Genomic DNA, 26,679 nt, shown 5'->3' with positions numbered 1-26,679 from the left:
TCAGCTTCCTGGAAATTACATTTGCGGGAGATTTTCAAAAATGTCTAATTCAATTACATTCATCTAAAAATAATTAACACAGAAATGTATATGATGGCTATAAAATTAACCACACAACCCTTTAACGAGAATAGTATTAGCAATTGAAAGAGCAAGCAGAAACTCTCACAAAACCCAGCAGCAAACCGCCGTTAAGAATATAACATCTAACAGGACCTTTTTCATACAAGTGATTTGAGTCCCTGATATATCAAATAACATGACATTCTTACCTTAAAATACATCTCCGGCAAATGTGCTCTAAGCTTTTTTATACTCATTAACAGCGGCTCTCGCACTCTCTCTCAGGGTTTAAATCCAAATTTCAGTCGTAGGGCAGAGTCTGCGACAAAGACGAACAAGAATTAATTTGGTGACGGTCGAAGCTCACTAGTTTAAGTTATCAATTCATATGGGTTCACGACTAAATTTTGGATCACTGCCCATTGAGTTGATTTGAGACCCTGTTCAGAACTACACCTCATGTCAAAAATACGTTCACGGATCAATCGAAGCCAATTACGATGTTTTTTTTTTAAACTGCCGAAATACAGGAAAAACAGTGAGGATGGAATCCTTGCCTCGGCAAAATAGTAGCGAGGATTACTCAGGATTCGCACCCCACAGTTACAACATACATCGCAACAGTTACATAAAAAGATATGTTCACCACGATGAAGATCTACTCCCCCACGGACAAAATGCTTCGAGAGATCGAACGATTTCGATCAACTCCACCAAATCATCACACATCAATTGGAATCAATGGAAGTGTTGCACATGTTGGTGGAAGGGCAATGATTTTCAAAAATGCTGTGTTCCATTGCGAACTGTGAGCGAATTGAAATGTGTAATGCCAGCAACCTGGACCCCTTTTTCCTTATTACTATTTAGTTAATCGACAATTGACAACAACTCCCATTCATTACGCGTACAAAAAAGCATTTTGACAACACCACAGAAGTGCATTGAAAAGATTGCACCGGCAGACCCCCACGCCGATTATCCGTTTAAGTGCCTCTCTGTTCACCCCTCATAAAACGGTAGCCAATCAGGAAAGGACGCGAGGCGCTGTTATAAAAACAGCGCCTTCTCAAATACTCTCAACCACGCTGAGTTAAGGAATGTTTTGAACAAGCCAAGCCGATTCTTCATATAAAAAATGCGAGTCCCCTACATACACGGAGAAACAAAAATACGCCCTATTTAAAATCTTCCGGCTCATTTATTATCATTGATCTCTTTCGCTCCGAGGAAAAATTTCTACGACAAGAATCGACACATCCCATTATAAGAGAATATTTTTGGAAAAACTCACAAATTGGTAAATATCTCCTCTCTCTCACTCGGTCAACAGTTAATGAGCGGGTGGATGAAAAAAAATTCATTATTACCTCGATGTGACGTGCGTACGCACAGCAGCTCTTTTTATGTCGTGTATTGCTATTTGAAGTATTGTTCGTTCGGTGCATGGATTAGCACCTTTACCTGTATCATGGGACGAACGGAAAAAGGGGAAATGATAAAATGATAGACCAAAATGTGAACGTGTGTTAACATTTTGGGCACCAGGGTACCAAAGATAGCATATGCCAATTAATCATACTGAATGCTCAATGATAGAACTAGCCTCTTTTAAAACAAATAGCAACTGATGAGAAGGATGATAGGATTAAAAAAAATATTCAGGGGTATAAGTTTTCTTTTTTTCATTAAAATGAAGAGTGATCTATGGGTAGAACAAGGATAAGGACGGAAGGATTATAGAGGATAAAATAAAAACAAAGGCTTTAATCAGTTACAAATACAGTTTATTTTTCTAGTGAATTATTCCTAGTGAATCATTTATTCACAAGTCTGAAAAATAAAATATCAGCAAACATGAAAAATTAACATACATTATCTTTAAGTACTCTTTTACCCAAAAAGGAGGTAATATGTTGAACTTCAAAATACATTTGTTCAAGATTATCATACGCACATTAAAACATGTATAATAAAAATATATGTGAAGAATTTTGCATGGAACTATCTAGGCATTAGGCTGAGTATATATCTTTGGATAAACACATCTCCAAATAAACAAACCTATTTATTTTTTTACGTAACGTTATATTTCAAACACACACAACCCTGATGTAGAAGGTTAATCTGGATTTGAGTAATCGGGTATCTTATGGTGGGGTGGGAATCCAAATTTATCCACAGGAGAATAGGACATTGTTTTTCGAGTTTTTTTTAATTGTTAAAGGAGGTAATAATGGAGGAAAATACTTTTACTGAGCACATGTTCTGAGGGAATTTTTAATTGAGGGGGTATAATTGTTTAATTTATTTAAATATATAGATATATGTGTATGTATATATACTTTTGAAGACGAAAAAAAAAATTTCACTCGTCGATACCATGACATGAGACACTTAAGAAAGAGGCCGACTCCGGGTCACACGAGCTAACACGAAACAACCACATTTTCTTATCAAATCCAAAAAGAGGAAAAAAATGTTTTTAAACACTTTTTTGGGAAACCATTCACGATTTTTCTTCCCACATTCGGAGCTAACTGTAACCGGCGAATACTCTCGCACACACTTCGGCTTGCGTTGCAAACAGGGGGAGGGTTCAACTTGTTTTCCATTTTTCTATCTGAGAGGGGGTGGGATGTGTACAGTATGGGGGTTAGGAGCTCATATTTCAAGCGACGACAAGAAATTGTTGATCATGGCAGTGGGCCGGCCGCCTTAACGCCTCGTCTAGTACAAGGCTTTCTTTGTATTGCATGAGTGGAGAAAAAGGGTAGTCCCGTAATGAGGTTGGTGATAGAGAGATATAGATAGATAGAGATATTTATATAATATATATATGCTTATATATATATGTATAGACAATTCGGCACACAAACACACACTTATAACATCTCCGAATTGTGCTAAGGCTTCAATTTTTTTTTTCATCAGAGAACCTGAACCACGGGATGTCCATCTTTCTTAAAATGTCTTTAAAGATGTTGTTGAGCAACGGGGTTTGGTTCGTGGTAGACTTGCCGCGTGGTTTGATCCTCCTATTTTTTTTCAAGTTTGTTCCTGCAGATGTTTCGAGAGGGTGCGCCGTTCCTTCGTTTTTTAGTCTTTTTTTGTTGTTGTTCGGGGCGATGGGGGCGGGAAAAGGAGATGCGGTTTTCCCAACAACAGAAGAACCACATAACACTAGTTGGCCACTGTTACACATTTTCCTCACATGCAGTTTAACACAGACACACAAACATACTCGCAGAAAACACAGGCAAACCATCAACAAAGACAATTCAGATCATCATCATCATCATATGTATTAAACGCTACAGTGCAGGGGCAGCCTGCTAGATTTGGGATGTGGCTAAGTCTCGCCTCATTGTGAAGGTCTTTTTTGCGACAAAAAAATTCCTCTCCTCATTCGAATGAAGTGTTCGCCGTCTTTGCAAAAAGTAAAAGGAAGGAGTTACGTCTTTTGTTGCTATTATTATTTTATTAAGTAATGAGATAAGAAAATATTTCCGCGAACAGAAAGTTTGCAAGACATTTCTCTCCTTATTTTAAATTTCGTAAAAAATTCAATACAAAAATACCTTATCCCAAACCTAACAAAGCTCCACGAATTACAAATGGAAACAGGTTTTTATCTTTTTTTTCAAAACCAATTACCCTTAAGCCAACTTGTCACACATGGAGAGACAAGGTCGAATGAGTAACTGACTTACAACAATGCACCTCAAAACATGAAGCATGGGCATATTTTTTGAACTAAGTATCCACAAAATACCGTAAATAGCATATGACAACCACGACAAAAGAACACCAGGACAATAACCGCAAATGGAATTAAAGATTCTTTGTCCTCTCTTAAAAATCCACGTATTAATTGGGTAACGTTGAAAATGTTTTCACTAGTTTCTCCAAGGATCACAAACAAATTTTGAGAAAGAATTATCTGTTCCAACACACTTTCCCACCATCAATCAGCACATAATAAGTTATTAAAATGGCTTCCATATCCAAATACCTCAAACCATTAACGAATACTAGAAAAAAACCACAAATCGTTCAACTTGACACTCCTGTAAACTGGGATAGTACAAATATACAACTATATATATATAAATTATAACCATCATTAATATATATTCAATATATTACGGTACTTTAATGGCCATTTAAGCAGAAAAATGGACCCGTCTTTGCTGTTGGCGGTATTATTTATTACTCGTTTAAATGACATGTTGGTCATGGCTAACTATGGCCATTCACATTTTTTTTCTAAATATCTATTAACGCAGATATATTATTAAATGCATCCATTCAAACCCTACGCCAGGAACATAAAATCACGAATCCCCACCACTCTCTAAATTTACAATGGCAATTTTCAAAAACACATAATCAGTCTTTCAAATCACAGTAAAGCTTTGATATGGTACACACACAGACGTGTGTGATTCTCTCTCTGTGTGCTCTAATACAAAAAGACAGGCAAAAAAATAATAAATATTAAATAAAGTTTACTTTGAGTGCCCAGAGCACCATCCCAAAATTTATTTCCACGAAAAATTTTCGCTGCACACACACACACTTTTAACACTTGTGTTGAAACATAAGTAAATCAATGACTTCCCTCCACGTTGAAAATTCCAGAGGGATAATTGAAAGTGATATCGAAGACATAATTCCCCTCTCGGGGCACCCATCCCGATCACCTGGCATTGATCGAGACGTTCACAAGATTTTTTGCAATTACAAAAAAAAAAAAAAAAAAATTTGGAAGAAACAACTCAATAACCTTTTTTTGTACTTAAAAAATTTGGGTATGGGGAGCGTGCACACACGATTCCATCGAAAAATAAACAATTCTGGGATGATCTGAGGGTACAAGAGATCATAACGTAGAGTGATCGACGAGAAATTACATGAAAAGAGACCGTTTATCCTCGGCCAAAAATCATAGCAAAAAATATATTCAAAAGAAACAGCATTCAGGATTTGACGCAGCCATGAGAAGATGAAAAAACCTTAAATAAATTAAAAATAAATCGGGCATTCCTATTCTACTCTTTCAACTTTTTTCCTCTTTTGCCTACTTAAATATATACACTCATTTTTTCCATTGGCCAACAGCAAAAAAGGCCTTTTCCTGAACCCCTGTTATAAGGCAGCAAATACATTACAGAACACTCTCAAAAGCTTCGGCACCGTACTCTACTGGATGCTAAAACGCCAAAACCCTTGGAAAAAGGTCCCTTTCCCCCACCGAAGGGTCAGAGAAACCCCCACCCACCACTTCCTGTTCGGCGAGGGTCGAGCTGCAAAGTGAATCCAAAAGAGTACGGCGCACGCTCCTGCACTGCACATAACCATCTTGACTACACACTAATAGACTTTTATTACATGCTGAGCAGGTTTGATTTTTTTTAGCTTTTTTTCTCGCCGCGGATTGTAAAGAGCTGCCGGAACTGACACAAATTTCTGAAGAACTGCCGACCGGTTAAAAAGGATTCAAACTTAAATTATTGCTTTCAGAGTGACTTATTATCAAGGCAGACAGCTTCTGTCCTCAACTCCGGGTCCAAGTTGCCTCCCCAATCAATTGTGCCAATTCCATCATATCAATATATATATTTATATCTTAAACTGCAACATTACAATCCCACAATTTTTTTTTAAGTATTTAACAAAGTCAGAGATATATATTATGAATATATTATAGTCCCATTTTTTTAAGTGGAACGATTTTATTTCTTTAACATGTACGTAACCTCAAGTTTAGGCCTGAACCTTTTCACATTAAGATTAATAACAATGCTAAATATTGACGCCGCCCTTAAGAATCAGTCAAAAGCTGGTGGCAGAAGTCCTCTCACTCACGAATTGATAAAGAAACGGAAGCAGCCTTTGCCACTAAAAAATCACCCTTTTCATTTAGTATTGGATTCCCCCGAACGAGAAATAACGGGAGTCTATCGTTTTTTCAATATTAAATATTAATGAGAGAAGCACAAGATTTTTTTCAGCATCAACATCGGCAAAAAGGAGTTACAACCTCACAGACCAATCCCTTTCCTTCTCCTAAAATTTCCTATGTTTCAAAAAAGTTATTCACTTCTCAATAATAATGATGATGACAATAGTTAAATACGGTTTACTTTCTACAAACGGCGTAGGCTAATTTTATTTCAAACAAGAGCTCTCTTTACTTTTATATTCATTTTTTTAAGGTTTATTAAAATTCAACTATACAACCATCAATAGCCTCAATCCTAAAAAAAAAGATGTTCACTCTCATCGACCTTTTCAATTTCAATTTTATTACTGGCATCATCAAAAGACACAGCCCAGAGCGATTTGGATTGATCGAGACTGAAATAACTGGTAAGACTTCTCCACTAGGTCCAACGTTTTTTTTTTTTATCAACACGGCAGGAAGCAGCAAAAGAGGGGAGGAGGCCGACGGTAAGGATGAAAAATCTCCTTCACTTCAATTAACTGCACACAAAGAACGGCAAGAAAAATTCAACGTCATCAACATGGGCCCCGCCCCAGAGAGACAGCTATGCCACTAAGACAGCACAAAGAACAACTTTTTATTTAAACTACGAAAAAACCGACGACGGCAACTGTTTTCTCAAACTTCTACACAAAGACGACAAATTAAAAAAAAAGATTCTCGATCTACTCTTTTACAACTGCCAACGCTTGTACCAAAAAACATTCAGATATTTTTTTCCAATACCACCGATAAAAAAATTCACACCCTTTAAAAAATGTTCAACCGACGGCGTTGCCATATTAATTTCCCCTGCATGGTTTTTTTTATAGACTCCACAAACAAACCCCCTCCCTCAGTCTCGTCACCCAACGTTTAAACAAATGAAAGCTACCGGTAGAGTTTGAAAGGAGGGACGCCGATTACAAAGACTTCGGTCTTTCTTTTTTTATTGCGGCAAAAACAAAAAAATATATCTCAATTGTCTTATTGTTTAAGATGAGCATTCAGTACCACTTCCTTCGTCAAATATTAATATGAGTTCCCTTTTAAAAAACGCACTTTTTTCCTTTGTTGAAAGAGAGTTTGGAGGGGTTACACACAATGTCATACGTAATTTAATTTCTGAAAACATTTCCCTAGAAAAAGGAATTTATTATTATTCTCAAGTTAACTTCAATTTACTGATAAGCGACATTACGAAACAAGCACACTATTTACCATTCACCCAGGACCCCAATCATTCTTTTTTAAAATGTTATGAGGAAAACGTCTAAATTCTCGCCTCCCCTTTCCCCCTTGACTTCTCAACTAACCCCCAAAGAGTAATCTCAAACTCTCATCCCCCTGAACGAAAATGCCTCTCCACACCCTGCTTCCACCCTTAAAACCACAAGGAAAACTAGCAGTCTTCATGGAAAGAACGGCGCAGGCAAAACAGGTCTCATCGAAGTCATTTAAGTTTCTCCAACACCAATTATGCCGACCCCCTCCCCTCCTTTTATCGCCTTATATTTTTTTTAGTCAACACAGAAAAAAATAGATCAGAAAAAATATATGTATGCACAGACTGCAACGCTGTCCCCTCCCGATTTTTTTTCAACACATTTTTTTCTTAAAACATATTGAAGAGCTTGTCAAATTCGCGGTCGTCAAAAAAAAAGTTAACATTAAAAAAAATCGATACCGTAGTCAATCTTTTGGTTATTCACTTAGGAAATGCACATGAGAGGGAGGCATTCGAAGCAAAAAATTCTCTGGAAGACAGCTCCAGTTTTTTTTTACAAACACTCAATTGAGAAAAATATGAGGAGAAAACAAACCTTCACACTTTGAAATCATTTTGAGCAGACTAACATAAAAAATAACTTCTCAAGATTCAGTAATACTATATAGCTACGTTATAATATATTTATATAATATATAGGATCATAATAAAATAGAAAAACACTATACTAATACTCTGAAGTTATCCTTATTGTGCAAACTTATCCATGGGGAACGGGGAAAATTTGCCATAGTATACAATCAGAATGAATAACGTGTTCTTTTGTCACAAAATTACTTAGAAACATGCAAAAACTGTCTATAGCTAAGCATTGATCAAAACTTGAAATATTTATATGTATGTATATATATATTAAATAAAAATAAAGTGAAATTTCGAGTCACTAAAAAAGCATTTACACTTCTGCTATTATGCGTTCTTCTCCATCCAGCTTCCACTATATAGAGCCCTTCCTATCAATTTTTTGAACAGCTACACACAAAGAATACATATGTTCTTGAACATTCACAAATACTGAAATTGCATTTGAGGCACAGGGCAACTCAGTCTGGGCAGAGGACGTGGGAGGTTGAGAAAAAATATATTCATTTATATATATTTGTATAAAAAAAAAGAATAGACACTTATCACACTGTATTGAAAAATTACCCTCTGCCCCCTCTCGGGAAAGAAAATTATCTTTTTAAACTCAAAGAGGGCCATATATAATTGAGCATCAAAAAAAAGTTCGCTTATCGCACGTCTGGTGTTTTATGCATTTTGTCATGAGTGTATGAGTGTTAATGTGTATGTTGTGTATTCAAGTGTACGCATGTATCATGATGGTGCCAATAAATGTCATCTAGTGTGAGATGTCACGCTAATTTGATACCTGCCCTGCAATAACCTGTTTACGTAATTATGTTTTCCTGTGTAAGCACGTCAAGTGTGTGTGTACTTTTCAGATGACAAGACTAACCGTCATCCGTCAACTTTCCATTCAATATTAATACAATGTCTAAATCAACCTGCAGCAGTTGCAAGCAAGATAGATAAATAATTACTCTAATACTCTTCAATAACTTATGGCCTATATCACATGAGAACAGAAACGAACAACAGACTTCTTCCTTCCTAACAAGGGATATGTTTCTCTTTTAATGATAATATCCTGGCAATAACAAGGAATGATACTGTCCAGATGACTTTCTTTTTTTTTCTCAAAATCTTCCCTGCAATAATAGATCAGGACAATAATGCTACTAATAATAATCAATAATCATAACTTAAAAATCACGATTTATATGTTTTGGTTCTGCAACCCGACCTCTGCCCCACGCTCTTTACTCCCTCCAAATTATTGGATACCGTCAAATGCCTTGTTAATATGAATGCTCACTCAATGCCAAATGCTAATTTGCCTAATCCAATGCCTTGAAAATAAAGCTAACTTCTCGAGTGGCCAAAACCCTTGCATCCCCCAGGAGAGACTTTCCCAAAGTGGCTGGAAATACCCCAAACAGGAGGGGGGATGCTTCGGGCTGGCTTAACACTCGCATCTGTTCAGCTGCGGGACGCCATCATAGACAAGCGGGGCAGAGGAAAGGTGCAACGTGGCTACCGGCGATTGCCCATCTGATGATTGGTGTCGGGATACACACTTAAGGGAATTTTTTTCACTGAGGATTAACATAGCCAGCGGGTGAATTTTTTTTTAACTCTTTTCAAAGGGGATTGTAGACACACATATATATTACACACTTGTAAATATATATATGGAGGGCTCAAAAAACGCACACATTTACTACGCGTCCTAGTATGGTTGAGTCTTCCTATAGAGGGCAGTCCGGCTCCCGATTTTCCGATGGCAGTTATAAGAATCACAGCCCTTCCGCAGAATTAAGAACTAGTGGTAGATGCTTTCGTCCTCTGTCAGACTGAGTGCTGTTTCATTTAACCGTTTTTATTATATTATTATAACTTCATTAAATTACTTATTGTTTATATCATATTTAAATAATTATGAATTGCCTATCATAAATTTAAATTCCCGAGAAAAAAATTGAAAAAGAAATCTCAAAAGAGACTATTTTCTACAACATTTTGTCTTTTTTTAGTACAAGTTATCTACACACACCCACACAGTCACGCTCACACACATAATACAAAAATCTAAATCTCATTAAAATATCTTAATACTCTTAAAATGTGTGATATAGTATGCATTCGTACATAAATTGTGACGACCTTCCCTCTGCACACTGAGGAGGGCTTGTCAGCCGATTCAAACATCCCCACATTGTGGATCGTAATGAAGCATGCAAAACTGGATTTAAGTTTCATAATTATTCCTGTTTTTGTTTTTTTGTTTTGAGAACGTTCACAGAATGTACCGGCGATGAAAAGGAGTTTTAACCATCCACACATTCAAAACTAAATATTCAACAAAAAAGGTAACATAAAATATAGATTTTAAATAATTTACTCTTTCGTTGTATAAAATTTTCTCTTCCAAAATCGGGTAGTTGCCCCCCCATTTTTGTATTCTGCCAGCGCTTATATATTACGACGGGCGCCTCGTTTCCTTCTTGTCAGCTTCAAAGTACACCACATCCAAGACACAACACACACCGCGTTGCCGGACGAGACATGTTTGGTGATTATCCTCCTCCAAATCTCCACTTTTGAGGGGGGGGGGGGAATAATCTTCTTGAGATTGGGGGACTGGTGGGAAAAATGGGGAGGCAAATGAGATTTCTTAACAGATTAGGGGGGATACTGGATTCTGGCGGAGAACCATGAATCTCTCTCGTGGCTCTCCCTAGTTCACGATTCACAGGGAAGAGAGGGGGGGGGAGACATCTCTTCTGGTTCCTCCACATACACAAACAACACTTGTGGATTAAAAAAAGGTGGGATTGGTGTTCTGAAACTTGGTGGGTAGACTTCAATCTGGAGCGGGTCATGGCGGGAGGTATTGAGAGGGATAGGTCCTTAAAACAGCAGCTTACAGAAATGCAAGGAGCGGGAGGAGGTATATATAGTGTCGATGACATAGCTTGGAGGCCTTCTCTTTGTGAGGACCCCGATTGGGGCCTCCCACACACAGACACAAGACACCAGAAAACAAAAACGACCTCCATATGCGTACACTATATTACTCTCTCCTCTCGCCTTCTTATATATTCAGCCCCCCAAGAAGGGAAACAAAGAACTTCACCACTCAAAAACACTTCCCTCAAATCATATATCAATATCTCCGTTCACTTTTTTTTAAAACCCTCATATCTTTTTCCTCACCCTTGCCCCCTTTACGAGAAGATGCGGATGGCCTGCTTCACTGGATGCTGGCAGACGGGGCAGTGGGCATCTGCCCTCGAGCAAAGCCTCTGCCCACACTCCATGCAGAAGAGGTTGTGACCACAGGGTACCAGCGCGGCCACCACCTCCCGTTCGCAGCAAACCACGCACTCCCTCCTCCCGCCGCCGGGTGCAGCACCTCCGCTCCCGATGCTCGCCAGGGACCCCACCGAATCCGTTGGAGACACTGAGGTCCCCACGGCCGTCACTCCCAAAGGGTCAGACCCGACCCTCCGCGCCGGCAGGTGCGGGGAGGATGGCTCAGCCGCGCTCACGATGGTGGGCGAGAACCTCCCCGCAGGGCCCGTCTTCAGATCCGACCATGGCCCGGACGGTGGGCCCTCGAACGATGGACTTTCCCCCAGCCCCTCGTCCCTGTCCAGCCCTCCCCAAGGCGTTCCGCTTGTACCGAATGTGCCGTTGGTGGTGGCTATGCCCCCGGAGGTCGAGGACGAGCTCGACGTAGATGAAGACGAAGAACCGCCCCCGGAGAGAGACGAAGAGAAGTCAGATGGGAAGAGGACGCTGTCCATGGGGGTCGAGTCCAGAAGGGAGGACGTCGTGTAGGCCACGTCAGGAGGGGCCCTTGGGAAGGGTCCCTTCCCGCAGACCCGCGAGGCCAAGTCCGCCTTGATGTTAGGGTACAGAAACCCCAAACCGTTCTTGTAGAGGGACGCTAGGATCTCCTCCCCCACCATCCCTCCCCTGTCTCCCGCGTCGTCCACGGCGAAGTCCCCTGGGGAGCACGGCACGGCTCCTCCGCCGCCGCCCCCGCCTCCGCTGCCGACGCCCCCGCCAGTACGCACCGCTATGTGGGCCTCGATCTCCTTCCGCGCAGTCTCCACGCTCTCGGGCAGGCCCGTCACCTCGAAGACGGGCTCCTTGTCCCTCGAAGGGGTCACGATGTAGGTGTGCGTCTGGTGCTGGATCCGCTTGATGGTGGCCCCTTTAGGACCGACTACAAGGCCCACGACGCGGTACGGCACGCGGACCTGGATGGTCACGTGTCCGGGGACGTTGGCCGGGGGCCCGGGAACCGTCCCGCCCCCCGTCCCCACGCCGCCCCCGACGCCTCCGACCCCGCCGCCCCCTAGGGTGCTCTTGCGAGAGGCCCGGATCTGCGAGAAGTGTTCGGCGGCCGAGAGGATCTCCCGCTTGGCCTTGGCGACGTCCTCCTTGCGACCCGTGACAACGAACACCGGCTCCTCCCCCCGCACCGGCGTCTTGATGTAGGTGTTAGTCTTAGCTCTCAGGGCCTTGATCTTGCAGCCTGCAAGAAGACGGGGAGATGGGAGAGAGAGAAAAAGATGTTAAATACGAGAACAGAGATACAGGAGACATAAAACTATTATTAGAATACGCCAGAAACACATTCCGGTAGGTGATAGAGGCGAGACCTGCTGTCATGGAAAGCGCACACAGGCGGATCTTGACAACTTTTTGGCGAGGTAAACTTTGGACGGAGGACGACCATCCGAATACCAGTGCCCAAATGAAATTCAATGCAGCATTATATAATATATTAGTTCCCAATTTCGTGATTGAAAATTAAATTAGTGGTACTTGTTTCCGAGCATGGACTATTCAACTTAAGCGCCTATGTGATTAAGACTTATCCAAAGAATTTCATTCATCGGAGTGCACCCCCGCGATGATTGTCTGTAGCAATATCCAGCAGTGAAAATTAACAGGGTTTACCAGGAACACCAGCACTGTCGTTATGAGTGATGATTACTTTTAAGGCACACAAGCCATCTCGTTTTCGAATTACAAGCTCGATATTGCGCAATTTCACAATTCCTCGACTTAGAAGTAGCCGGAATCCACTGGCGGATGAAATTTTTATTACATACTAAGTTTTGAGGTCTCTGGGGAGGGCGAAGTATAGAGTTCGATCCAGTTGATCCAGGAGCATTCGGCCTAAATATTTTCGAGAAGTAACGTAAAACTTGGGATTTTAAACGGTTCTTTTACATAAAAGCTGTGTAAAAAACGAGAATATATTTTTTTAATTAAATTACAAATCACTTTAAAAATACAAAGATGAGAAGATCTCGAAGCATTTACGAATTTCCGCCTTGATTAGGGGTACTTAACCATTCGCCAGAGCACAGCGATACATTATTTCCTCGCAACCCTCCTTTAATTCGCCCATACCACCAACTTGTCAATCGAAAATCTATATGCTGTGGTAATCGGACTTGGCAGAGAATTAGTATTGAGATGACATGCAACTGACATGTTATTGGGGACTTGAAACAATCACTTTCATTTTAATTCACAGGAATGAACACACGCTACCTCAATAATAAACCATTTGACAAATTCTACTTGACTGGAGGACAGAATGGGGTTCAGTTCTTGGGAATAAATTGATTATGAGGAAACTTCCGCCAAGTTAGCATTTCCAGTGACGATAAACATATTTTTCACTCGAAATTGAACAATTCCATGACACCAACCCCACTTGAGCGCAGTTTTAACGTCATGTTCCGGGTGGGTGATGAATTCCGCGTGGAAGACATGTTTACTCGTCGCTTGAGGCGAATATCAGGGAAGCCTGCGACCCGTGAATGGAGGAAGGAAAGACCATTCTTCTCCATCTTCTTTACGCGCAGGCCGGGATCGACGTTATCTCGAGACGAAGCAAGGAAGTGATAACAGGGCGGGAATGAAAAAAAACACGACAGAAACAGTTGACAGACAGAAAGCGCAAACCGGCAAACAAAACGCGACAAGAGTGGGGCGTGTGGGGAGGGGCAACTCGCCGCTCCGCGCCAGTCAGGGGAGTAGCTTCGCCACGCCTCCCGAGAGAGGGGGACACCGCCGACAAAACACGCAAGGGCGAGACGCGCGCGGGACGCAGACGAAATGTGGAGGGAAACAATCCGAAACGCGCATGCGCAAGAACACGAGGCGCCACGAGGGTGTGCAGACTCTGTAATATTGCAGAAGATTCTCTTCACATCACGATAATATAAGTAAATACTTTTAAACAATAAAAATATCAGTAACGAGCGGCATCCACTATTAATAAAATTATGTCAACGAAACCAAATTAATTTGATTTATAATAAATTATGTTTATATTTGCAAGATATTTCTTACTTCTTACTCAAACATGAAGAAGGGTTCATGTTCCTTAAACTTAAAACTCATCGGCACAGCTCTAACCTATATGACGGCAAGATGCCCAGAGAAGCATTACACTACATCATAATAAATTATTCCTCTCCACAGAAAACGTTACTAACATCAGTAGGGCCGATGCTACTTCTTACGTATGAATTCCCTTCCTACCTCTTCGACAGTTTGCGACAAACCCCGTGGATCGCGCTAAGCCCCTGGGAAACATGGAGGCTCTAAGAAATAAGTTAAGTTCAGTAACGAGTTCCCTAGAATACGAGCTGTTATCTAGAAACCTTCGTTAGCACGCAGACGCTCCCATGAAGCACGCCGTCTTCCGACGAAGGTCCTGGATTTATATTCGTGCGAGGAGCTTTTCAAACTAGCTCGCTTGAGAAGCCGGAGCTGATTCGCGCTCGGCGGAGGAGAAGAGCAAATATTTGACTTGAAAAACACGGCCGACGGTGGCTATCAGGAAGGTACATGCCCTCGTCTGTAAACATTCCCCTCAAGAATTTGCTCCGCGACTCGATCGGAGTTAACAGCGCAGCGAAGCCGGTAAAACGAGGAAACTCGGGACGACCACGTGGATGCGACGATGAAAAGAATTCGCCGAAGCATTTACTGCTGCCTATAACCAACTCCATGCCGTCGACAGAAAACGACGCTGGGGGTAGGGTTATTTTTTTTTGTTCGATAATTATCACAGAGCACGGACGGATTATCATGGCTTGACACATGGCTAACTTATCGCGAGATTTGGCGGGAGTGAGCTCTCATCACGAGTTCGTCGTTTTGCTGTTTCTAAAATCCAGTCGCATTACGATTTATTGTGGGCTTAAAATTTCACTATGAACTAGCGAGCGGGTTCATTGACGTGGCATTCCAACCAAGGAGCACTCCGGATTAAGAATATCTATACTTAGCTTCGCACGTATCCCCTACTCCTGAACAAAAAACTATATTCAATGGTTATTAAAGCTAACGGGAACTACATGAAAAAATAAACTTAAAACTGAACTTCGGGCGTACTATGAAGTCGTAACAAAATAACATTGTAAAAATAAAATAAATAAATAATTATACAATTCCTTTTAATACGAACCAAGACTTTTCCGATAGGCTGACTGATACCCAGTTACACCCCTGGGAGGAGAGCATTTATCGCGGAATTGATTCGCCACTCATTTATCGTCACATATTTTCCCACTTTCCCGGCAATCTGCCCACAACCATGGTACTAATGTTTCCTCCACAATACTATAAAGACATTTTCGCCGTCAAAAAAAAAAAAACATTTGTGACAAAATTACCAAAATTGGAAAAAGTGAGGATTACACATCCTTGAGAAGTTGACGTCCAGTGAAATGGGTGGAGACAACAAAATAATTTCGTCGATGGCTGCCTGTTATAGCGAGGAAAGATAATGTAAGCACTATATGGTAACGGAAAAATCATGAAAGCATTCATGTAAATTATGTTATCGGGGAGGATTACGAGGTACCCTCTTTTCCAAGGGGCGAGTTGCTTTTTAAGTAAGTTTTATCCGATTTCAACGGTCGCCCGTATCCACCTTAGCTGGTTCAACACTAAAAACAGTTAAGCAAAACTTCACTCAATAACTAGCTTAAGTAATGCTATTTCGTTTATCACCAAAAGCAATCGTTTCTAGTTAAACCTACGCATATACCCAATCCACAACTTCGGCAATATTGACGGATGACCAAAAAATAGCTTGTGATGTAAGAGCTAAGGTTATCTAAATAACCAGTTTCTTCAGCATAACGTAGTTACATTTTCCAATGAAAGAATTTCACTGACAAAAAAGAGACAGGACTATCGCAGCCGCAACACAGACCACAGCGCTAATGGCGTCGAAATAGCGGGCGACCTTGCTCATTTCCCTTGCGATAACATCAGCATCGGCCGGGAGTTTTCAAGAGTGTATTCCCACCACAATAAGGATGATAAATTAGGAAATATGTGCATTTAAGGTAACTCGCTACTTGGCCGCATAACAAGGAAAGTTAAGACAACAAGGGCATTCATTAGGCCATGTATGAGATAGTCATAGAAACCTATGAAGTATTTACATTAGTTCTACGTTTCTTTTACTGCTTGTATATTGAAATCTAATTCACCTAGCCCCACTGACACAATTTATTATATCCTCAGACATTAAACTAAAAGTTAACTATCATGATTACTCTGGTGACGTCATGGATGAAGCAAAAAATTATCATTACGTCTCAATTCCTAGGGTTATAGTTTCATAAACATCCAGAATCACCTGGGAGTCATTCTTTACCACCTCCTAACAGACACTATCGTTAGATTCTTGAGGCTTCGGCCAGGAGTTTTTATGCAAAGAATACGTGAACAGAAGCCCCCTCTGGCTTCGGAAAGAAATTCCAGAATGAGAAGTAACGAGAATCTAAGGGGGAAGAAATTGACTCTTTCGAAAGAGCCACGCAACTTTTAAGGCTTCTTTTACGATGATGTTCACCTTTCACAACATTTACAGTCAGTGGCGTAATTGCATTTGCAAAATTAGGGTGTCGAAGACTACGGAAGGTCAGGAGAAAAAAAATATTTCCAAGGACTCCCACCCTATGCATTTTCAAACATTATGGCAATAAGTTTATAATTAAGAACCTAAGGAAGGCTAAGTAAGGAGGAGGCGAATTTTGCGGTACCAACTTCACTACACCCCGGATTTTATGTCAGAGAGTGGATGCATAGCACGGGACAACTCTATCCAACGACTTCAGGACCTTGGATGAGCACATAAAAGATGTTCCCATAAATAGGCCGGCGAGGTACGACAAGATTTTCAATAATGTTATTACGACAAAAATATTAATAAAAAAACTGAAAGCCCGTTGAGTCGTAATGGTTAACTATCGATTCAAGGCAGTGGGTGCCCAGTTGCTACCGGAGAAAGTTCGCCTCAGGGCATTGTGGGCGCCGAAGAAAAAAGTTAACCCGTTCGTTTTGGGATATATTTCGTCACCTGCTACACCTAACAAGAGAAACCGAATTAATCCTTCCCGTCATGCATCATAAGTAAAAATACATCAAAAGAAGTCTGGTAACAGATGACCATAAAAGAAAAGTATAGCCCAAGAGCATCATTCAATACTTCAACCGACGTTCAGCTACTCACAATTCCAAGCCCGACATACAATTAGTCGCCAATTATTGCACGATTTTAAGATAGCCACAATATCAATCTGAGATCAACCACTGTTTTATCTTAGTTTGAAATACATGGTACACCTGAATCTCTTTTCCTGACTCAGCTCCTCAGATAATATACGATCGTATCTCAAGTACGGTGAAAAATAATTTAATCGAAAACTAGATATACACAGTGGCGTAGCCAGGATTTTTAAATGGGAGGGGGGGGTTCACGGGAGATTTTGGGTCCCTTCCGGGGTGTATACCCCCCAGGGCAAAGGGTGACCCGGGGATGGTAAAATTTTGGGTTTTTGATGCTGAAAACGTGATTTTTAGGACTTACAAACATTAATTATGTACGAGTATTTTGTCTATCTCATTCGTTTTTGGCGCTTATTTTAAATGCTCAAGGGGGAGGGATGAGGGGTTTGTGGGGGAAACCCCGCCCCTGCCTAAGCCACTGGATATATGGACAACATACAGGAGACTTGTAATTTTTTTTAAATACCCTATCGCCAGGCCGAATGCAACCATGCAGAAACGTAAAATAGATAAGGGGAAACCTCGATTTGCATATAAACGAAAAATATTCGATTAAATAAGGGCCGAAGAGTGGCACGTGCCTCAGAGCGTAAGCGGAACAAACGCCACCCTGTCAAATGAACACAAAAATCGTTCGATAAGATTTTGGAGATAAAGTACTGTGAAGGGGTAGAGGTTCCACGTAACTAATTGGGGAATGCTGGGAAATACAATAAATGGGTGGGGTATGTCCTGCGTGGGCCAATTAGGTCGCAGTAAATCGATTAGCTACAGTTGTTCAAGTTTTAATTCACACATAACCATAAGAATGCATTCAATTATTCTGAGTGTCTGGGGAAATTAAAAACGACCAAATAATCATAAAGAATCTATTATTGAAGTAAAAAATAAGACAACAGAGACGAAGACCTTCATAATCATTAAGTTGAGAAGAGAGAAAATGGGCAAAGAGCGGAATTTTTCCTTTCATAAACATTTTAACCAAAAAACCTTTCTAACAATTAGTGTAGAGTGTAGTAGTACTTTCATACGACCAACATGATTAGATTTTACTTACATGACTTATTTGCATACAACTCTAAAACAGTCAAGTGATATCTCATACATAATTTTTATCGTGGTTCTAAAGAAATAAAATACACCAATCAATTTAATTTCGAAAGGACGCGTATTGTAGCATTAATGTACATAACTAGAGCGCTTTCCCGTGCGCTTGCATTTAAATTTATTTTCAAATTTAATTTCCTAAAATATAGACCGAAAAATCTTTTGTGTGTGATGATGACGCTCCAGATTGAAATAGTATATTTATAAATATCAATTAAGATGAAATTTACATCGCTTTTCGGACCAAACTCATTCAGGTACCTAGTGTAAAATGGCTTATGGTTAGTACGTAATGGTGTAGCAGTCTGTTTTGTTCGAAGGAGAACGATTGGTATGCCAACCGACTGTTCGGGGGACACTTCGGGGGCCAACCAGACCCTACGACCAGCAGCCAGCCGCCTCCGCCGGAAGACCAGCTGCTAGTCTGGGGGGAAATTTTGCACGCAACGCCGCTGGTTGAAGAGGAGGAGAAGAGGGAGGAGGGATACTCAGACAACCTTGCAGGCCTCGTTCGAGTTGCGACGGGGGCCTGGATGGTCCTTGCCCAAGGAAAAGGAGGTCCTCAAACACGCCCACGCACTGGAGGATGCGGGAAACAATGATGGGGGTAGGATGGGAACAGACTGGAAACCGGGAAAAATAAAATAAGAGCATAAGAGGCTTCCGCTGCACGGAGACCCAGACGGGAACACAGACCGTCCTCACTTGCACACGAAGACAGGCTGAAGCCGCAATGCAGGTGAGCAGAGTGGTAGAAAAATCGATGACATGGATTTCGATAAAAATTGATTGATATTACTATCGATTAAGGTTAAAATCGATTGAGATTAATATCTATTAAGATGAAAATCGATAGAGATTAATATCGATTAAGATTAAAATCGATAAAGATTAATATCGATTAAGATTAAAATCGATAGAGATTAATATCGATTAAGATTAAAATCGATAGATTAATATCGATTTCAGATTAATATCGAATAAGATCGAGAAAATCTAGATGGATTCTTGATCTTCAGGATCCCATCTAAACTCGACTTTTCGACTTCGATCTCGACCATTTCGTTAAAGCTCAGCAACGTCAATACCGGCCTATGATAACGCCATCCGTCCGGAGTGAAATACTTTCATGAAAGGCAGGTAAAATTGAGAGGCACGAATTCAATCGTCAAGAAATCGCATCGCAATGCGTAATTAATTCTAAAATAATTAATGAACTCAATGGTTCTATGCGGCAATCAAAAAAGTGGGAGCATTTATGAATTTTTACTTACAACAAATAAATCACGCATGTAACCTAAGAAGTTTTTTTGAATTACTGTTTCCAACATCGCAAATGTTAACTTTGGCATCTTATCGATTGCATAATTAACACATTTTTGAACAAACAGTATTAAAAAAAAAGAAACTTTTTTTTCGATTAATCGATCTTCCAGTTCAATTTTCTATTTTTGTTGGAAAATCTAGATTTTAATTTCGACCTAACACCACCTTAACGGAACCGCTACATAAATTTCGTTAGTTTCATAAAGAAATATTATAAGGTCATGATTAAAATCAAAATTTCTTAAGTTATACTACTCGTACCTAGTAAGCCGTAAGTTAAGCCCTGTAACTGAAGACATGAGTGAAAGAACCTGATAATAACCAATGGTGAAAAGACAACAAAAAACTGAAAGAAATAATTGTTGCTGCAGTCAGATTTGAAAGTAAGTCATCAACGATGTCCGCCGAAATTATTTAAAACTTACTGTTGAAAATAAAAAGCTCTTCTGGTAAAGGAGGGGAGTGGGATGCCTTCGTGGAAAATATCATTTTTGAAAAAAAAAAAAAAAAACTGCCATTATTTGGTTCCGGCACTCAGGACTAAAATTGTTATCAGTCTTGGATTAGTTTTAATAGATGACTGGCTATCCCTGGTGTATGCTAACGATAGGCCCACCGTGACGTTTCCAGTTCCGCAGAACGTCAGGCGAGCGCCAGCATATCGACAACGATCGACATCTGGCGCTCACCCCCCTCATCAGCAGATGCTGCTTCCATGCGCACTGCGTCAAGCCAATGATACGACAACGGCGCGAAGTTAGCCACTTCTCACGAGGAAAGACACACGAATGACTGAATAGATGACTATCTATCGGCTTAGTAACGTTAAGACACGACAGTTCCATGCAAAAATATATTTCGTGCCTTGATAAACACGCTGTGCATTCAAAGGTATCATTTTCAGATATTATCGATAAAAATTAAGAGCATAAAATTAGAATAATTCATTTTATAATCTTGACATCAAACATTTACATAACATTTGGTCAATAAATTTCAGGTTCGCGTTTTAAGATGACTGGAGCAAAATTAAAATAAGAATACTTACAGAAGGAAGACACTTAAATAAATATATAATATTTAAACAAAATATAGATTTGTGTAGAATTCAATTCTCAAATGAAATAATGTGAACATTTATGACAGAGTTACATAAATTGTCACGGTACTGACATACTTCGCATCACAGTGACACCTTTTTAAACATTGAAGCAAGAGAACGACGCGGGAGCGACATATCATGAGGTAGGCAGAATTGATTGGTAGTCATGGCATGAAACGGATGCGAAGGACCTCACCAGAAACATCGCTACCAATGTAAACTAGCCTATACTAGGAAATATGGTTTTCTACTTCACCCTCTGTCAACTGAGATGATAACATTGCAATAATATCACAGGTGAGGGCATGTGATTATGAAAAAAAATGTCTGGTTTAGATAATGATACTATAATTATGACAACGACATGAACTTTACAGGTCTCTACTGAATATTTACCATATATTGGCATATTTCAACCAAAAACACCGAATACAGAAGAATCTTCGACAAGAAAAATCTAACATAAGGATCGAGATAAAAATCAAGGGTACGCAAGCCATATTTTCATTTAAAAAATCATTATATCCCTGGAATCGTGGATAATACGCACGGAGGAACAAGGTCCGAAGCGAGTACGTTATATTGTGACAAAATCAGGCTCAACTAATGCATCAGTTCTGTCATCAACGCCCGTCGAAGGACGTGTGATCCTCACGCCGACACCGACCTCCAGACCAGATGCACGGCAACCGGATAATACCGGGATGTGGGGAGGGATACTACCCCACCCACGCTAGGGGTAGTGCGAGACGGGGTCAAGCACGTGGGTGCATACGGTCGAGGCGGGGGCCGCGTGCACGCCGCTCCCTTCAGCGGGATATTAAAGAAATGACATAAAAACAAAACGCGAACGAATCACGCAATTAGATCGAACATTGATACACAACCGCCGTCATCTCAAGACTAATACGTCCACGGTAAAAATCTGTTCAGTGACCTCGAATAGTAAGAATTAGGTACGAAAATATGGCACTGGATCCCCTAGCATCTAGCCACAGAACCTGCGACAACAATTGCAACACTGATGAAAAAATAATAGAGAGACAGAAAAACAATGACATGGAATTAATGCACGCAGGTCACGATGGAAATGGAGCGTCCCAACGAAATGGGTTGATTTCGTACACTCTCGAATTGTAAACCAATGTCACCTCCCGCCCTGCTCCCGCACGTATCAGAGTGGAGTAATCAAATAGTGGATAGTTAACATGAAACCCATTTACTGTAGTTTCAATGCAACAGTATTTATGTGATCTACACAAGTTTTGCTAGCTTATGCTTACGTGCAAGTACCCTTACTAGGATAGATCGTTAAAATTTCTCCAGACAAAACGAACATCAAAGCATTAGCCTTCAAAAAATCTTTCACATCACCCACGTGGTGGAATCTTTCCTCACATTTTAAGACAGTGAATCATTCGGCAGCACCACAGCTCAACCCAGGATTCTTTCCCAGATTATAACACGACGTATTTCCTTCACGCATCCCACGCTTCCAGTTAAGATCAACAGCCTTCTATGTAAGTCGCTTGTGCATGGCAAAACATTAGGTTTGCTCATAAAATTAACTAATTTATGAGGAAACTTAAATGAAATTAAAGGAAATGAATTCATAATTTCCATTACATGCCTACCCTATCCTGGGTTTCCACGAATTATCTCTCCATAAATGATATAGACGACGAGGAATTGTTACGCGTAGAATTTACTATATTTATAAGTTACCAGGATACATTATGATTATAAAGGCACCTGATAACGAGAAAAGCGTAAGTAGGAATGCCATGAACACGTAACATGTTACGGGACCAATGAAGGTAAACGGGAAAAATAACTATAAGACAAAACAAAAGGTGCAACAATTGCGTCGTTCTATTGCTACGGTTTTTATCCGTCAACCGTAACCAGTATAACGTCCAAGGGTTCCGTGACGTGACGCTCCTGGCGTTACCTAGCATTTCAACGTAACGTGGACTACGATGAAGTAAATGATTTAAAATCACTCAATGGAGCAGGTATCCGTCTTACTGAGGAGCAACACCCCAACATCCAAGAGTGGGGCTAAATGAAGAGAAAAAGAAACTGCTACCAGAAACGTATCTCACGAGCAAGACGGGGGATGGAGGGGGGGCACCCAACCCCTTCAATTTCCCCAACCCGCCCATCTAATTTCTCTCCCACCACTTGCCACAACTGCTCTAATCACAACAACCCGACACGTAGTGGAAGAGCTACCTCGTGGTCCTCTCCCCAACAATACCGCGCCGACAGCAGAGGGTACGAGGCGGGCGGGGTGACGAATGATTTGGCAACGCCGCGCCCGACTCCTACGCCGAGGAGGCAAGAGCTGCTGCACGAGGGAGCGAAGCAAACACATACACAGAATGGGATATTCTTTCTCCAGAACATAATGAAAGGACAGGAAAGTAGATAACGCAGGTGACCTAAGAGGAAATGATGCCAATTCTATGAGGCTCCGTCGAGCAGTGCGAATCAATACCAATACTTCCGGTCTTTTTGTAAGAATGATAAAAAAAATCTTAGGCTGAATATTATGTTATCAATATATTCGTCATTTACCACCAGTGTCCAAAGACTGCAGCGTCATTACCATTTAACTTACTTCCGTAAAGACCTGTTTACATGGTAAATTAACACGTACGGGTTAATGCATGAACGCGAGGATAAACGCTAAAATTCACCGTGTAACCACCCAACTTGTGCGAATGCACAGAAAATAGAGCCTGTTCTAATTCGGTTCATCCATTCGTTCCGTTCCGGTCCATAAAAATCATTCACGCAAACAGACAAACTCGTACGTATTAATGTATCGTCTAAACAGGCCTTAAGACTTACCCACAGGATTATTAGAACAAACCGATTTAGAATGATTATGTAACTATGCTTTGAATATACCGCAATAATGACAAAAAAATACACCTTAAATCAGTACATATTTTCAAAGTGAATCTTCATTTGTTTGGAACCTACCCATCTTTCACGTGCAGGAAAAATATCGCCCAAGAAAAATCAAGTAATGCTCCCATTTAAGAACGAGAATTCATGAAAACATAGCATGAAAAGAATAGGTCTGAATAAACGCATAAACGTGGACGAAAGAGTGGCAGAAATTTGAAGCATTCGGAAAAATTACAGTAATTCCGAACCACGTTGGATTATTCTCAAATTTGATGCTTGCTGGGTGCAACGCACGGGCGGCGCGAACACACCTCAGCCAACACGGGTCGAGTGATTTATACGTGCACTCGGGAAGATCAAGGATTTAAAACGAGAGACGGCCACTGCGCGCATCACAGCTCCCCCTTCGCACCAGGACGACTCGCAATCGATCCGAATAGCCTCCTCTCGTTCGGCATACCCGGGCAATCCACGTTACGTGCGCGCAATGACTCATGGGAATGGGGACCGATCGTTTTTAACTTTTGACTTCGCCAGCACTTTTCCCGTTCTCATAGCCATCCCGGAGGAAAACGGTTAAAGAGAAACATATATTACAATCTCTACAGTATGCTCACTAACAAATCAAACACTCCATAACTAAATTGAAATATCACTTCGACAAGCCCTGAAGAGTATATTTCCTTAACAGGGATCATGCTGTATAATTGTGTTACACTAAAGAATACTATGAAAATACCCTCGTACACTAAGCACTGAGAAGTATTTTTTTTAAATTAAGCTGAATCTCATCCTCATGAAGATACTTGATTATAACCGAGATGTTAGATTATATACGAACGTTTAAGGTGAAACATTAAAGTATGGTTCCAGCGATAAATATGCCTACTGCATCTTCTGTGAGCATGTCCCTATTTTGGCAAAAAGAATTCCGGAAATAATGATAGCCATGTTAATTTAGTGTATGAAACAAAAAATAACATCACAGCAAAAACTGTCATCGAAGTCTAAGCATGATTCAAAGGATATTTTTCCGTCCCATCCTCTATAATAGAGCGAATCTGAAAATACGACTAAAATTAACGCTCGATGAACAATTTCTGAGTAAAGACTCCAAAGACAATGACCTAGATTGCGTTTTATATGTAGCTATCTTTTTCTGGCCCTGAAAACTAGTTTTCGACAATAAGACCGCTTTAGATTTACAATGGAAAAATATTTTAAGTATTGATAAAATATGTATTCAAAAAAATCATAAGGCCAAAATGGCCATTAAATTCAGGAAACGACTGTTGAAGCAGAACACCTTTATGGTCCCTGAAAAGCTATCGCTGAATCTATCGCTAAGGCGGACGGAAAAACAAGTGGTATGACTCATCATCACCACACCTAAGACAATGACGAAGAAGACGCTCACGAAGGCATGCACCCACGCACCCTAGCCGCCTATCTGGTAGGAATAAACGTATGCGCTAGGTGCATCTGGAGAAATAGGCGAACGAACTTAGCACCTAGGACTAGCGGAAGAGTAGCGATATCCCATCGATAGTAGATACGCGATTTGAAGTCTCCTACAGTTAACCGCTTATCTATGCAAGTCATTCATAAGTTTCTGTTACACTCACGGAATGAACTAGGAAAGCACAAGTAATCATTTACTGGAAAGTTATACCTAAAATTTATAAGTCATATGAAAAATGGATCACCCAAGCTTGAGCCCTTATTATCGAGAAAAAAACTTCTAACCCAGCCAAAATATTCGTTTCGGTGGGTCAAAAGGAATCGAAAAAAAATAGGTGAGAATCTGAATGCCACCAATGTTGCAAGATTAGCAAATGCTTGCTATAGTCGCTGGTAATTTTCAATTTAGTGGAAAAAACTAACAGTGTTGCCATTTAAGGAAATGACCACACTGACTTTCCTACGTATTACATGGTCATAGAGCTACAAGAAATATTTATTACCATAATTCCGAGAAAATTTTATTTACAATGCCTTAGGGAGTTTTCATGAGCCGGAAACTGAAAAGATGCAAGTAGGTACTTAGGTGATACACGTGCCATTCTAGGAGGAAGTCGGAAGGAAGCTGGCATGTTGTGTCTGGGACGAAAATAAGAAGAGAAGCGAAGCCTGCCAACGGATAGGGCAATGGGCGCATCTTAAGAGAATACACTAAGTCATATGGTCAAGTGATGATCGAGATGATAATGATAATAAAAACCCTTTCCACCTATGAAGTAACGTGTTAACTTGAGTCCCTTCGAAATGATAGAATAATTATAGATGCCCGAGGCAATTTTTAAGCATGAAAATTATCGATGGTACTATACGCAGCCTTGGGTAAGGTAATCGAAATATTATCAAGAAAAACTCACTGCGAAATATAATTAAAAATCAAATACTAATGGAACAAACAAGAAAAAAAATGTTTATTGCCGCAAAAACAACGAAGAATCTAAGTACACCATCCACGTACTAGGAAAATAAAAACAACCATTTGCAGTTCAGACCACTTCATTCACGGAGTAATCATTAAAACGTAACCCAAATGAGTCAAAGAAAATAAATTTAAGTGGCAGGTATCGAAAAAAATGCGGGACTGTGAATTTTCCATAGAATCGACGCCTCTTCAAAATGAAGCAATAAGAATTTAAAAAACCCTCAACGAACCCTTGTCTCGATCCAACCAAACAAATC

General features: G+C 40.4%; 1 protein-coding gene across 1 annotated transcript in view; it reads right to left on the bottom strand.

Moving 5' to 3' along the window:
• Positions 1–1,828: 1,828 nt before the first annotated feature.
• Positions 1,829–26,679, bottom strand: part of LOC124166987 (RNA-binding protein MEX3B) — a 53,043-nt gene continuing 28,192 nt past the window's right edge. The window contains exon 2 of the mRNA XM_046544742.1: positions 1,829–12,450. Within this exon, the coding sequence (XP_046400698.1) occupies positions 11,132–12,450 (1,319 nt within the window). The 3' untranslated portion in view covers positions 1,829–11,131. The remainder of the gene's footprint in view (positions 12,451–26,679) is intronic.

Source organism: Ischnura elegans, chromosome 10 (genome assembly GCF_921293095.1).
Source record: "Ischnura elegans chromosome 10, ioIscEleg1.1, whole genome shotgun sequence".
NCBI lineage: Eukaryota > Metazoa > Arthropoda > Insecta > Odonata > Coenagrionidae > Ischnura > Ischnura elegans.
The sequence above is the reverse complement of the archived record's forward strand: the minus strand, read 5'-3'. Positions and strand labels throughout refer to the sequence as shown.